This window comes from Danio rerio, chromosome 9 (genome assembly GCF_049306965.1).
Source record: "Danio rerio strain Tuebingen ecotype United States chromosome 9, GRCz12tu, whole genome shotgun sequence".
Classification (NCBI taxonomy): domain Eukaryota; kingdom Metazoa; phylum Chordata; class Actinopteri; order Cypriniformes; family Danionidae; genus Danio; species Danio rerio.
Genome location: NC_133184.1, coordinates 30554389 through 30566677, shown reverse-complemented (window position 1 = coordinate 30566677; position 12289 = coordinate 30554389). Strand labels below are relative to the sequence as shown.

Genomic DNA, 12289 nt, shown 5'->3' with positions numbered 1-12289 from the left:
TAGATTAAAGGCTCGTACACACCTGGACGCTTTTCATTTGCGTTTATCGTCAGTGTTTTTCAAGACGTTTTTCTGGATTCAAACCCAAGTGATTTTTCACTGGCATCGAGCAGAAGAGTATGCATAATCACTCCTTGATGTTAGATAGTGCTAAACAACTTTAAGCCTCTGACTCCAGCTTGTAACAGAAGAAGAAGAAGACAAAGTTGACATGCTTGTTGTTTTAAATGGTTTAAGCTGCCGCTCCAGATCAAGGGATAAAGAAATGATTATTGTTCACCAGAGCTATAGTATAATAATATTAAGCAGCTCCATGTTCATATCGCCTCTGGACATCTTCTTAAATGTGCGCTCTCATTGACAGTTTTGCACTTGAGCGCCTTCAAGTGCTGTTTACTGTAACTTCAGCAGCTCCATGCACGTGAATAAAAGTGCTAATCTGATTGGTGGAGAAGGTTTTGACGTGGCGCGTCAAAACAAAAAAAAAAAACGAGCATGAGGCGTTTCTTTAAAAAATGACACTTTTGCGCCTGCCGCTTTGCGCGTTGGTGTGCACTGTCACATTGACGCCCTTTATTTAGTCACGAAGTGTTAAATGTTGACGGAAAACGTGAGCAAAAACATCTCGATGTGCATGGGCCTTTAGTTGATTTTAGTTTTTAAAACATTTGTTCATTTCTGACAACAGTCATTTCTGTTGGGAAAAAAATGTATGGATAAAAGTAGAGCTTGTTTGGTTTTACTCAATATTTAAAATATTTTGCTAAGAAATATTTAAAATATTTAAATTTTTTAATTTTTTATTTATTATTGTACTATTAAAATTTTTTGATGGGACAAATAAAAAATCTGTTCCATCTGGGCCATTTGAAAAATTCCTTAGCCTTTAGCCCTTTGAGTCTAAAATTTCATTCATAATGGTCTTAAAGTCTTAAATTTAACTTGTTAAAATGTGCAGAAACCTTGATATACACACTTTTGTAGTATAGAGTTTTGCTTCATCTGTCCTCTCTGGCAGTAAGCTAGTGAGAAGTCGTCATGTAACTTTTGTGATACTTTAGTTATAGGCTATTATTCAATTATGTAACTGGAATTTGACCATTTAATAGCATCACAATTTAATTTTTTTTTTTCTCTGATCCACCTGCTGTCAAATTAAAAATTAATGTATTCAAATGTACTATAATCAAACAGGCTGTAGATGGGAAATGGTTGATCTATCAAACTGTATTTAGTTTGCAGAACTCATAACATTCAGTAAAGTATTAAAAATATACTTTATTTTTTTAACAAGTGAATCTTGAATCACGCTTCCCTACTAATGCATTTCTCTATAAACATTATCAATCTTAAATCATCTTTATTCTCCAATGAATCCTCTGGCTTCGCTCCTTCAGTTTTGACGTTTTTCTTTTGACTTGTGTTCTGCACATTGTTGCCTACACTTTTCTGACTTGGACACATCAGACTCTACAGTTTTCTGTCGCCTCATGTTAACACTCCCCCTCCTCCTCCACTGACCCATCCAGGCTTCACTCCCCCACTCAATCCCGCCACTGACACCAGAGTGACCGTCAGGCACCTCCTCTCAGACACGGACCGCCACATTCCTCAGACAAAAACTGAGTGCCAAGGAACGCCTGGATGAAAGATATCTACCGAAACTACCTTGGCGAAAGTCCTTTCTTCATTTTCTGCACAGAAAGTGTCCTCTCTTAGACTGAAACCAGCCAGAGGGATGAGATAACCTTCATGGGAGGAGCCTGAATAACTTGCTGTGGCTGTGGTTGCAATAAGACAGACTCATTACTCAACCAGCTTTTCCACCCAGTAAATTTTGTTTTAGATATTTATTTGTTGTTGAGTTTCTGCCTTAATTCTCATAACCACATTTGATTGTTTGGAACTTTATTAAAAAGTTAACAGCTGCTTTTTACAAATGTGTTCTACATACTCTTATAATCATTTCAGCGAAAGAAACTTTTAATGTTGGACAAAATGATGTTTGTCCATTTCAAGAAGTACTCCGGTTTTTTTATTCACTTTTAAAGACATGCACTGTAAAACCCAACGGTCAACTTTATCAAATTAAATAAGTGTGGTGACACAAAATTGACTGAAATTTAATTCTACTTATTTGAAAAGAGTTTTGATCTCATAACTCATGGTTAATTGCAATCAGTTTCCTCAAGCGGTTAGAGTTGATTTAACTTATTGAGCTTTACAGTACTTAGTTGGTTTGAGTTCTCTTCATTTATTGGGTTTTACTGTGCTCAAATGGCTTTGTTTAATCAAATGGATTAAGTGTGCAGTATTCATTAGGAATAGTTTTTGAACTTAAATAGTTTGCTGCAATGGGTTACCTCAAATGGTTTGAATTACCTTAACGTTTTGGGTTTTACAGTGTACTTCGGGATTTTAGTGACATTGGATGCCATTTACTTTTCTCTTGCTTATTAAGTTAAACATAAACTTTCAATGTATTTCATAAACTAAAAAGAAATGGAACAGTGTCTATTTGTAATATTTATAGTAATAGAAAGTAATGATTTTTGATTATTTGAATGATCTGAAATAATGATTTTAAACATGCACACATTCACTTTTAATTGCATGCCTGTTATGTTGAAACCCAAAAGGTTTTGTCTTGTCACAATCGGTTAGGATTGTATGACCTTCGTAAATTATACCATATTTTCACTTCAAACAGATGAAAGCTTAGATCAAGGGTGTCCAAACTCTGTCCTGGAGGGTCGGTGTCCTGCACAGTTTAGCTCCAACTTTCTTTAGCACACCTGCCTGGAAGTTTCTAGTATACCTAGAAAGAGCTTGATAAGCTGGAACAGGTATGTTTAATTGGGGTTGGAACTAAAATATGCAGGACACCAGCCTTCCAGGAACGAGTTTGGACAACCCTTAGATAAATGGTTTGCATTTTTAATATGTTAAAATCACAATATTGGTTTTCAAGACGTCTGTAACGTTTCAGAGATTTGAGGAATTGGTTGAGATTGAGATGCTGAACATACTGGTAATTCTGCTCTGACAGTGATGGTAAAATCAACAGCTCAAATTGAACCCTGTGAAGTTCCAAAAGGTTATGAAACTGTTTTTTTTTTCTCCTTTAAATAGAATGTTATGTCATTTCAGCAATTTGGGCAAAGACTCTAAAATACACAAGACATTTAACTCATAGTTTTGAATGGGGAAAAGTTTAATGTTCAATATGGTAAATAAAGCCCTGCCTTCTAATACAGGAGCCATTCATCCATCACTGTAGACTGAAGACTCTCCGGGTGAGGGGCTTGTACCAGACGTGAGTTTCTGCAGATTTTGTGTGATCTGAACATTTAGAAATTAAGCTTGGCAAGCAATTTTGGAGAATTTGATGTTTCCCCATTCAAACAGAATGCCCAAGAGGCGTTTTAAAGATGACCGCCGAGAGAAATGACTTGCCTTAAGGGACTTTGATTAGAGATATACTGTAGGTTCAGTCGCTAAAGACCCCAGCGTATAATGATTATTAGTGATCATTTATGCATTTATAGGTTAATTTCATTTGGGCTTGGTTGTTTTAAAGCCAAAGTTTTTGATGTGTCTAAATGCAGTTTATAATATTCATTTGCTTTTTGTTGATTTTAACAATAAAAGTCCAATATTTTTAAGAAAATACAATATCATTTAAATATACAGTTACTGTATCATAAAATGAAACGCCTTTTTTCACGCAAACTGAAATGTTTCCTGTAAATTACATTTATTTTTCTTCTTATGAGCATTTCATTTGTCTGTTTAAAACAAAAGTTGTAGAAAGTGCTGTTAAAGGTCTATAATTAATTTTCATATATCTATAATCAGAAATATCTTTTACTAGTTGACAATGCATAGTGCAATGTACACTGTTTTTATATTGCATTTCACACATTCATAACCAAAGGACAGCTGTATCTTACAAGCTTTAAGACATTTGATTAAAATCTGTCATTTCAGTTTCTCTTAAGGTCTTTTGTGTCAGTACTTAAGTGTTGCATTTCTCTAAATGACAAACTCTGCCATGTCTCAAACTGGGAAGATTTCTAATGCAGTGCCATTAATAACTTGGTCATAGCTTTGCCTTTGAGCTTGATTTGAGCTTTAATCTCATTCCAGTCATTTATGGAATGTGACGTTCCCTCCCTTTTTTCACTTAGGAAGAAAATTGCTATATTGCTTTTTGTGATTCCAGTACAGACATTACTGATATGCGTGTGTGAGTGTATGTCTGCATGCAGCGTGTGTGTGTGTGGGGTCTTTTAATCTAGATCTAGTGGAATGTGCGTGTGGTCAGTTGGCATGACTCTCTTAGATAACCAGTCCATTATTTTTGTGTGAGAGCTGCTTTTTCAGTAATGAGTATCTCAAATGTGAGTTAAAATCATTTGATTATAGCATTAGAAGAAATCTTTCTCACCCAACACGAACAACCATCGAGTATGCAATTTTTTTAAATTGTTCTCAGTTTTTTTTTTTTTTTTTTTATTTATTTATTGAAATGTCTTTTTTTTGCACTGACTTTGGTCATGAAACTGTACAATTGCATTGCAAAGCTGAAACTTGAGTCTTGCCCCAGCCTCAAGGATTTTTGTGGAGGTGAGTCACATTTGCCATAATTATGATTGTGGACACTGTATGGGCACCACAAACGAGGTTACATCTCGTAACTGACAGATGGTAATTAACCCTTTTGTCTTTCACAGCATGCCCATTGTGACTGACCTCTTGGAGACATGTGTAGACGAGGTTCTTCAGGCCACTGTTCCCATGGCGACAGTAGAGGAAGCGGGACCAGTTGCTGCTCATACCAGCGCCAGCAGCGTCACCGAGGAGACCTTATCGCTTACCGGCGAGTTTATAATAACTCATTTCTAATAACTGATTTATTTTATCTTTGCCATGATAACAGTAAATAATATTTGACTAAATCTTAATCAAGACACTTCTATACAGCTTAAAGTGACATTTACTAGGTTAATTAGGTTAACTAGGCAGGATAGGGTAATTAGACAAGTTATTGTACAATGATGGTTTGTTCTGTAGACTATCTAAAACTATGGTTAAATACTATGGTTTTTAAAAAAGGTAAAAACAGATTTTTTTCTACCGAAATAAAACAAATAAGTCTTTCTCCAGAAGAAAAAAGTATATAGACATACTGTGAAAATTTCCTTGCTCTGTTAAACATGTTTTGGGAAATATAAAAAAAAAATTCAAAGGGGGCTAACAATTCTGACTTCAACTCTATTAAAAGTTGATTAACCAATGTAGAGAAATTTAGGGCCTTTAGTATACTATTATATATGCAATTTTGCAAGGTATTAAATTTTATATCATTTTTGATAATGCAATGTATGGTTGTATGCTAAAGTTTGCCTGAATTAAATCTGCGAATATCAGGATGCTATGTAGTTTATGAAATCAATAAAATACTGCTAGATTTGACATCATCACCAAGGCAACACCGTTATTTCTGCTGTTTTTTGGGCGCCAACCTGATGAATTATCTAGATTTAATAGATTTTCATTCAGTATATGAATGATGTTTTAGTTTTAAATTTATATCAATAATATTTTGTAAATATACTGTAAGTTAAAATCTCTTCAGTGTTTCTGGTTAAAACCTAAAGTGGTTATAAATATACGGAAAGAGTCTTACAAAAAGGTCTTAAAGTATTGAATTTTCACTCTGATTCCTCTATATACTTTGTAAATGTAAGCAGAATGTTTGCAGTCATTTTCTTAATATCAGTTTAAAACTACTCATGCAAACCTAATTCTAACTGGTTTGCACTAAGTCAGATTTTGTTCATTCTGTGCAACACTGCATGAAGTTGAACACTAATATCTTTCAATATTCATTCATTCATTCATTTTCCTTCGACTTAGTCCCTTTATTCTTCAGGGTTCGTCTCAGCGGAGTAAACACCAACTTATCCAGCAAATGTTTTACACAGCTGATGCCCTTCCAGCTGCAACCCATCACTGGGAAACACCTATACACACTCGTTCACACACATACACTACAGACAATTTAGTTCACCCAATTCACTTATAGCGCATGTCTGTGGGAAGCACTTGGAGGAAACCCATACGAACACAGGGAGAACAAACTCCAGCAGAAATGCCAACTGACCCAACCAGGACTCGACCCAGTGACCTTTTTGCTGTGAGGGGACAGTGCTAAACACTGAGCCACCATGAAAGGAGTCTTAAAAACATACATGAAAGCTTATTGCTGCTTCGAGAAATATTCCTTTTTCAAATTGCCGTACTGCAAGACTGCAGTTATTGTTTGTTTTTTAAGTTAGACCAGTTCAGATTGTAGAACACTAAATAAAATCATTTCAGAATTTAAAAAAAATCAGCACATTAAAATCTGAAGGATCATATGAGACTGAAGTAATGACCGCTTCTCATTTACCAGCTAGCCTTTTGATATCTTATATGAACTGTATTACTTCTTGCTGTCACACTTTTGTCACACTTTGCCTGTTCATTGTGTAAAGAAATTACCCTTGCATTAAGGTTTTAAACCTTACACATGCAGATGTTTCCATCTCTCTGTATGACTGACCTCTCATTGTTTAGTGAAGCTCACTGAATCAGTTCTTATCCACAGAGGCTGCAGCTCGACTCAAGCAACTAGAGATTGAAAACACTCCAGTGTCTGTTCCAGCCAGAACCAATGTCAACCTCAACATGAACAACCAGGTCAGAGCAGCCATCCAGAAGCCCCTTGCACACACTGAAAACAAAGCTTTTTGTAAATGGTGTTTTTCCAATATGTTTCCTCATCTCGTATGACTCCATAGCATATAATTAAAGCTCCACATAGTCTTTAAATACAAGAACCAGAGACTCTCTTGGCCACACTAACCTCAGGATGTATATTACATTAAATAGTGAATAGGGAAGATGATTACTCATGCTATTACTGCAGTCAGTGATCTCTATATGCTTTTCAGCTCAGTGTCATTTAAGGTTTATTCAGCCTGGTCTATATAATTTAAATCCTTCTTCTGTCACTAAATTTATCCCTATAAGTAATCTGATAATTAAAATTGCATAGTGAAACTTTGTGGAAAATCAAATCCATCTTAAAATGGCTTGAATGTTACTGTAAACTAGGATACAATTTTGTTTGCTTAGTAAAAGTTAACTGTAAATGCTATATACAGTAAAGGCAAATTGAGGTCTTGGTTTAATGGCTATTGCTATGTCAATTTCATAGAGAGATTTATCTAATGCCAAATTATTTATTGGCTAAAATTATCCAGGGAACTCTTTCTGAACAGATTATGTGACTTATCTGTTCTACACAATCAAAGACTGTCTTTTATTTTCATAATTAGTTTTTTTAGGATTTTTCCCCCTTTATTTGATAGGAAGTAGAGAGGGAGACAGTAATGACTTGGCAAAGAACCTCGAGCTAACAATCAAATTATAAATAACAATCATGCTATATGTCAGCACACTGACATCTTTCTGCATTTTTTTTTTAAATTACTTTATTTTAAGGTTTATATTTACATGTATACACACACAGAGAACAAGAACAAACATTGGTTCATACTGTAGATATACAAAGACAATATAAAGGAAAAGAAAAGAGACAACAACAACAAATTGCATCATAGTCACAAAACGTACAATCAGAACTAGAGAGGGTATATAACTATATATATATATATATATATATATATATATATATATATATATATATATATATATATATATATATATATATATATATATATATATATATTTATATATATATATATATATATATATATATATATATATATATATATATATGTATATATATATATATATATATATATATACTCAGAGGGGTCACTGGATTGTTCTTGAGATATAGATTTGTAAAATATATCAAACAATTGACCACAAGTAGCTAAAAATTAAGAAGCTTGTCCTTAAAAATCTGACTCTCCATCTGAATAACAGATATCATGTCGGAAATCCTTTACTGCAGATTTTAAAAGAAAAAGCTAGTGGTAGTTGTCGTAGACTACATTTTGGTTTAAGCATGATAAAACAAGGTAGATGTAGACAAAGTTAAAGCTACATTTTCAAAACAAAGGTCATAAATGCACAGTGCAGACAGATTCATCCTCAGAAAACATTTACTGTTTTTTTTTTTTGTTTTTTTTTTTGGCTTGGTTGTTTTTTTTTTTAATTATAGCAGTTTTGCTCTAATTTAAATTTTTCCTTCAGCTCTTATACTTTTAAATTAAACTCATTTGTTGTTGAGTGAAAGAAACTTGAATGTGTTCAAAATGTTTGTGTTTAGGGCCAACTGTAGCTTATTGTACATTATGTATTATTGAAATTCTCAAATGAGACTGAATTAGTGTTTCTCAAATAAAACCCCACTGCACCTTAATTGTTTTCTTTAATTGGCTTTAACTTGCTCTGGCTTATTTTCAGGAAAACACAGACATTGTGTGCAATTGTGTGCAGGATGATGTGGTGAAACTGACAGAGAAAAGTTTGAACAGTGTGAGCAGCAGTCCTGTCCTGAATCAGCTCAAAGCTCCTGACGAACTCAAGAGCAACATCCTGAAAGCTCAGGCAGAGGCAGCACTTAAGGTATTGACATGCTATTAACACTCATAAGCACTTGAACATTCAGCTTTTCATTTTTTTTAAGGGGATCTCACATTTTATTAGTTCTCTACATGATATACTGCGTGAGTATTGGTACTGTATATGTAAATGACATGTAAACTGGTGATTTATGAATCTAAATGTGTGTAAATGTTCATCTCTTTGTTCAGGATTCAAGAGATGAGCTTGGACTGACTCCAGACAAGAACTGTAACCTGCAGGAAGCAGCAGCCAGGTATAAACACTGTTGTACGTCTGCCTGAATTAAAGACCCAAGCCAGAGATGCATTTAGTTTTTAATAATCTTTATTCTAATTACACCTTCCAACTTGTGATCTTATTTCTGCTTCTTCTTTACTGTACTTCAAGTTGTATGTCAAGTTGGGATCCATTATTTTATAACTGAACTGTTTTGTCTTCTACTTTACAATCAAATCTCTACTTTTTAAGTAACACTATCATTATAAATTGCAATATTGCAGTTGAAAGGTTAGGTAAGGTTTAGTCACTATTTTGATATATTGTAACATGCACAAGCATTTGTCTTTTTAAGGCCAATTCACAGCTGTAACAGATGCCACATTTGTGTCCAATAACACATTGTATCGGCATGTTACCATTGTCTGATTAGTTGGTGTTAGTCGGTGGTCATTTCTGTTGATTGTAGATGTTCATTGGCATTTACCAGACTCTTGTCTGCATTGATTGGCTTCTGTCAGTTCACTAAAGGGTTGTCTGGTTTGTATAACAAAACCTGCCTAACTGCTGATCAAATGACCTGAAAGTGATCCAGCCAGGGGGTAATCTAAAATATTATTCGTTTTCCTTCAGTTGAACCCAATGGACTAAAATCCTTGCCAACAGTGTAAAATCTATAGACTTGGCAACATGGGTGCAGTGTGAATTGACATGATGGTTGTTGAAATGTATTCTTTTTAATAATGAAAATGAATAAATGATGGATGTGTCTGTGTCTTCATCAGATTAACCGGTCGTGGGGGCCGTATGGGAAGCACAACCTCTCTGCCAGTGAGTGGGAGAGCGGAGCGGCAGGAGTCCTGGGACATGCTCAAACAGCCCGGCCTGCTGCCATGCTCTACCAGCAGGTGAGACAGCACACAAAACCTTGGCAAAGTACAGTGAGAAAATTGTACTACTAAGAAGCCTTGCTTTGTTGTTTGAGTGTGTGGATTAAGACGTAGTAGGCCCATGTGAGGGAGCCTGCGGGTCTGTAATCCTCCTGGGACACAGTCAGAGGCAGTGGAGCACAAGAAGGCAGGCAGAATCTGGGGCACACCCAGATTAAATGGGCCACCTGGTCCTCCATCAAGCCGGGGCTTGTTTTATTTCTTTTGTATATGATCATACACTACTATTCAAAATATTAGGGTAAGGAAATAATACTTTTGTTCTGTAAGGACACATTAAATAGACAAGACTTATTTCCCTTTTACATTTACATTTAGTCATTTAGCAGTGGCTTTTATCGAAAGCAACTTGCAAATAAGGACAAGGAAGCAATTTACACAATATAAACGATATTATTGTCATTTTAAGACTATTTTATGCCACTCGTTATATAATGCCAGAATGACAATATAAAAGCATCACAATGCAAGGACTCTCTTCCAAAGAACACAAATTATTTTATTCTTAAAAATATTTGATTTATAGTCATTTTAGCAATTCAATTAGACTGTGAAAACGTGTATCATAAATAAATAATAATTATAATAAATAGATGTTAACAAAAAAGTGCTATAAAATACTATAATGTTAACCATACTGGCACTATCCAATATAGAGAGGTTGCGCGATCACCAAAAATGATTGTTCATTGCCATGTGTTGTGCGATAAGTCAATATATTGGCCTATAAATTTATAGCTGAGTTCATGGACACTCAAATTACATTTAGAAAACAAGTTTTTACATATTTCAGACCAATTTGTATCTTCAATTTCGTGACCTAAATCTTTTGAAGGAGAAGTACGTGAGTTTGACAGAGCTTTGTATATTTGTACAATGGGGAAAAATGTAAACTGATATAATCTTTCAATATTATTATATAATTTATTGCCCTAATTTATTGAATTTTTATGTTAATGCATATGTTCTGCGGCACCTCCTTGCTGTCTGTGGAGCCTTTAACTTCCACAAATTCCATGTTAGTTTTCCTGCTCTTCTCTCTAATTTCTGTTGTTGTCCCACTATTATAGACTACTTTAGTAATAGTTTTGGGTATTTCACTAGTTTAAGTGAGACTATTAGTATAATTGTTGGATGAGACGATGCACTATGATGCCATTCCATCAGTCACCAGAATGGGAAGCCTCCTTATTGTACTTCTATGGTACGGTCTGGTACGATACGGTTCAGTATGCTTTTATGGCCGTTTCCACTGTCAAAAGTTGTACCGAACCGTACCGTCCCACTTTTTCAACATCCTTTTGAAAGGGTACCAAACATGAGAAAGGGTACCAAAAGTTGGGGCTACACGCACAGCTGAATGCTGATTGGTGACAGAGGTACGTCACAAGCTCGTGTGGAGCTAGCCATAATGAAAACAAAGGAACCGCCATGTTTTATATACGGAGCCAAGACATTACACTGTAATACTATATGCATATAATAACAAGCAATGGATGACCCAAGCTCAAACAAAACTTGTCGTTGTCTTGATGCACAGGCACAAAGCCAAGAAGAACAAAATCTGCTGTGTCCTGTTGTTGTTCTACAAGGCCGCCGAAAAGTGCGAGCTGTTTTGGCTTTCTTCAGGAAGCTTGCGATTGCGTCTATATTTGATATAACGAACTTTTGAAGTCAATGATAATAACGTGTGTGTGATTAAAGGACAAGCGCGAGAGTGAAACGCAAACAAACAAAGGAGAAGCCCGACAAAACACAGGAGCAAATTGTTTCAGCAACCTGAATCACGAACAAACTGCCATGTTTATCATCGCCTTTTGGATTATTATGAACTCGGAATGACAGAATTACTCCCTAAGATGGTGGTGAAGATTACAGATATAGATAAGAGGTTTGCACTGACTGTGGTCTATGTTGTGTGTAGTTTTTGAAAGTAAAGTACTAAATGTATGCTTTGTGTTGTTTTTCTGTAAGTGGTAACATATCAGAGACTGTAAGAGTCTGTATGTGTTCATGTTGCATTTATACATTTATTATTTTATATAATTGCAGACGTTACAGTAGGATATTTCACACTGTCATGGATCTGCATATGATATATGAACGACCTGTACATCTTTACTATAGATATTTATTCGAGCGAGAATGACGTCGACTAAAACTTTCTCACACCACGCCCACCCTTGGTAGTGGAAACGCAAGCCTGATAAAGGTGACCCGTACCGTACCATACTGTACCAGTCAGTGGAAAAGGGCCATAAATCAAATAAATGCAGCCTGGGTGAGCATAAAAGGCTTCAAAAATATTTTTAATTAGCATATTAGCTAGGTATGCTCATTATAACCGATTAACCGTTTACTAAAAGGGTGCGTTTTTAACCGATTAATGGTATCAGTTAAATGATTAAAAAATGTTATATATATTTGAAAGTTTTGCCTGCATAAGGGGCTGATCACAACGAACACGCCTTTTT

General features: G+C 35.1%; 1 protein-coding gene across 50 annotated transcripts in view; it reads left to right on the top strand.

Moving 5' to 3' along the window:
• epb41l5 (erythrocyte membrane protein band 4.1 like 5) overlaps window positions 1–12289 on the top strand; it is a 68704-nt gene that overhangs the window by 44394 nt on the left and 12021 nt on the right. For 28 of the 50 annotated variants that reach the window (XR_012384901.1, XR_012384895.1, XR_012384893.1 and 25 more), the window contains 5 exon segments: window positions 4737–4882; window positions 6656–6747; window positions 8521–8649; window positions 8838–8902; window positions 9651–9773. Coding sequence is in view for 39 of the 50 variants with exons in the window: in XM_073911741.1 (XP_073767842.1) it covers window positions 4737–4882; window positions 6656–6747; window positions 8521–8649; window positions 8838–8902; window positions 9651–9773 (555 nt within the window). In the remaining 11 variants the exon portion in view is untranslated. 50 annotated transcript variants of the gene reach the window in all.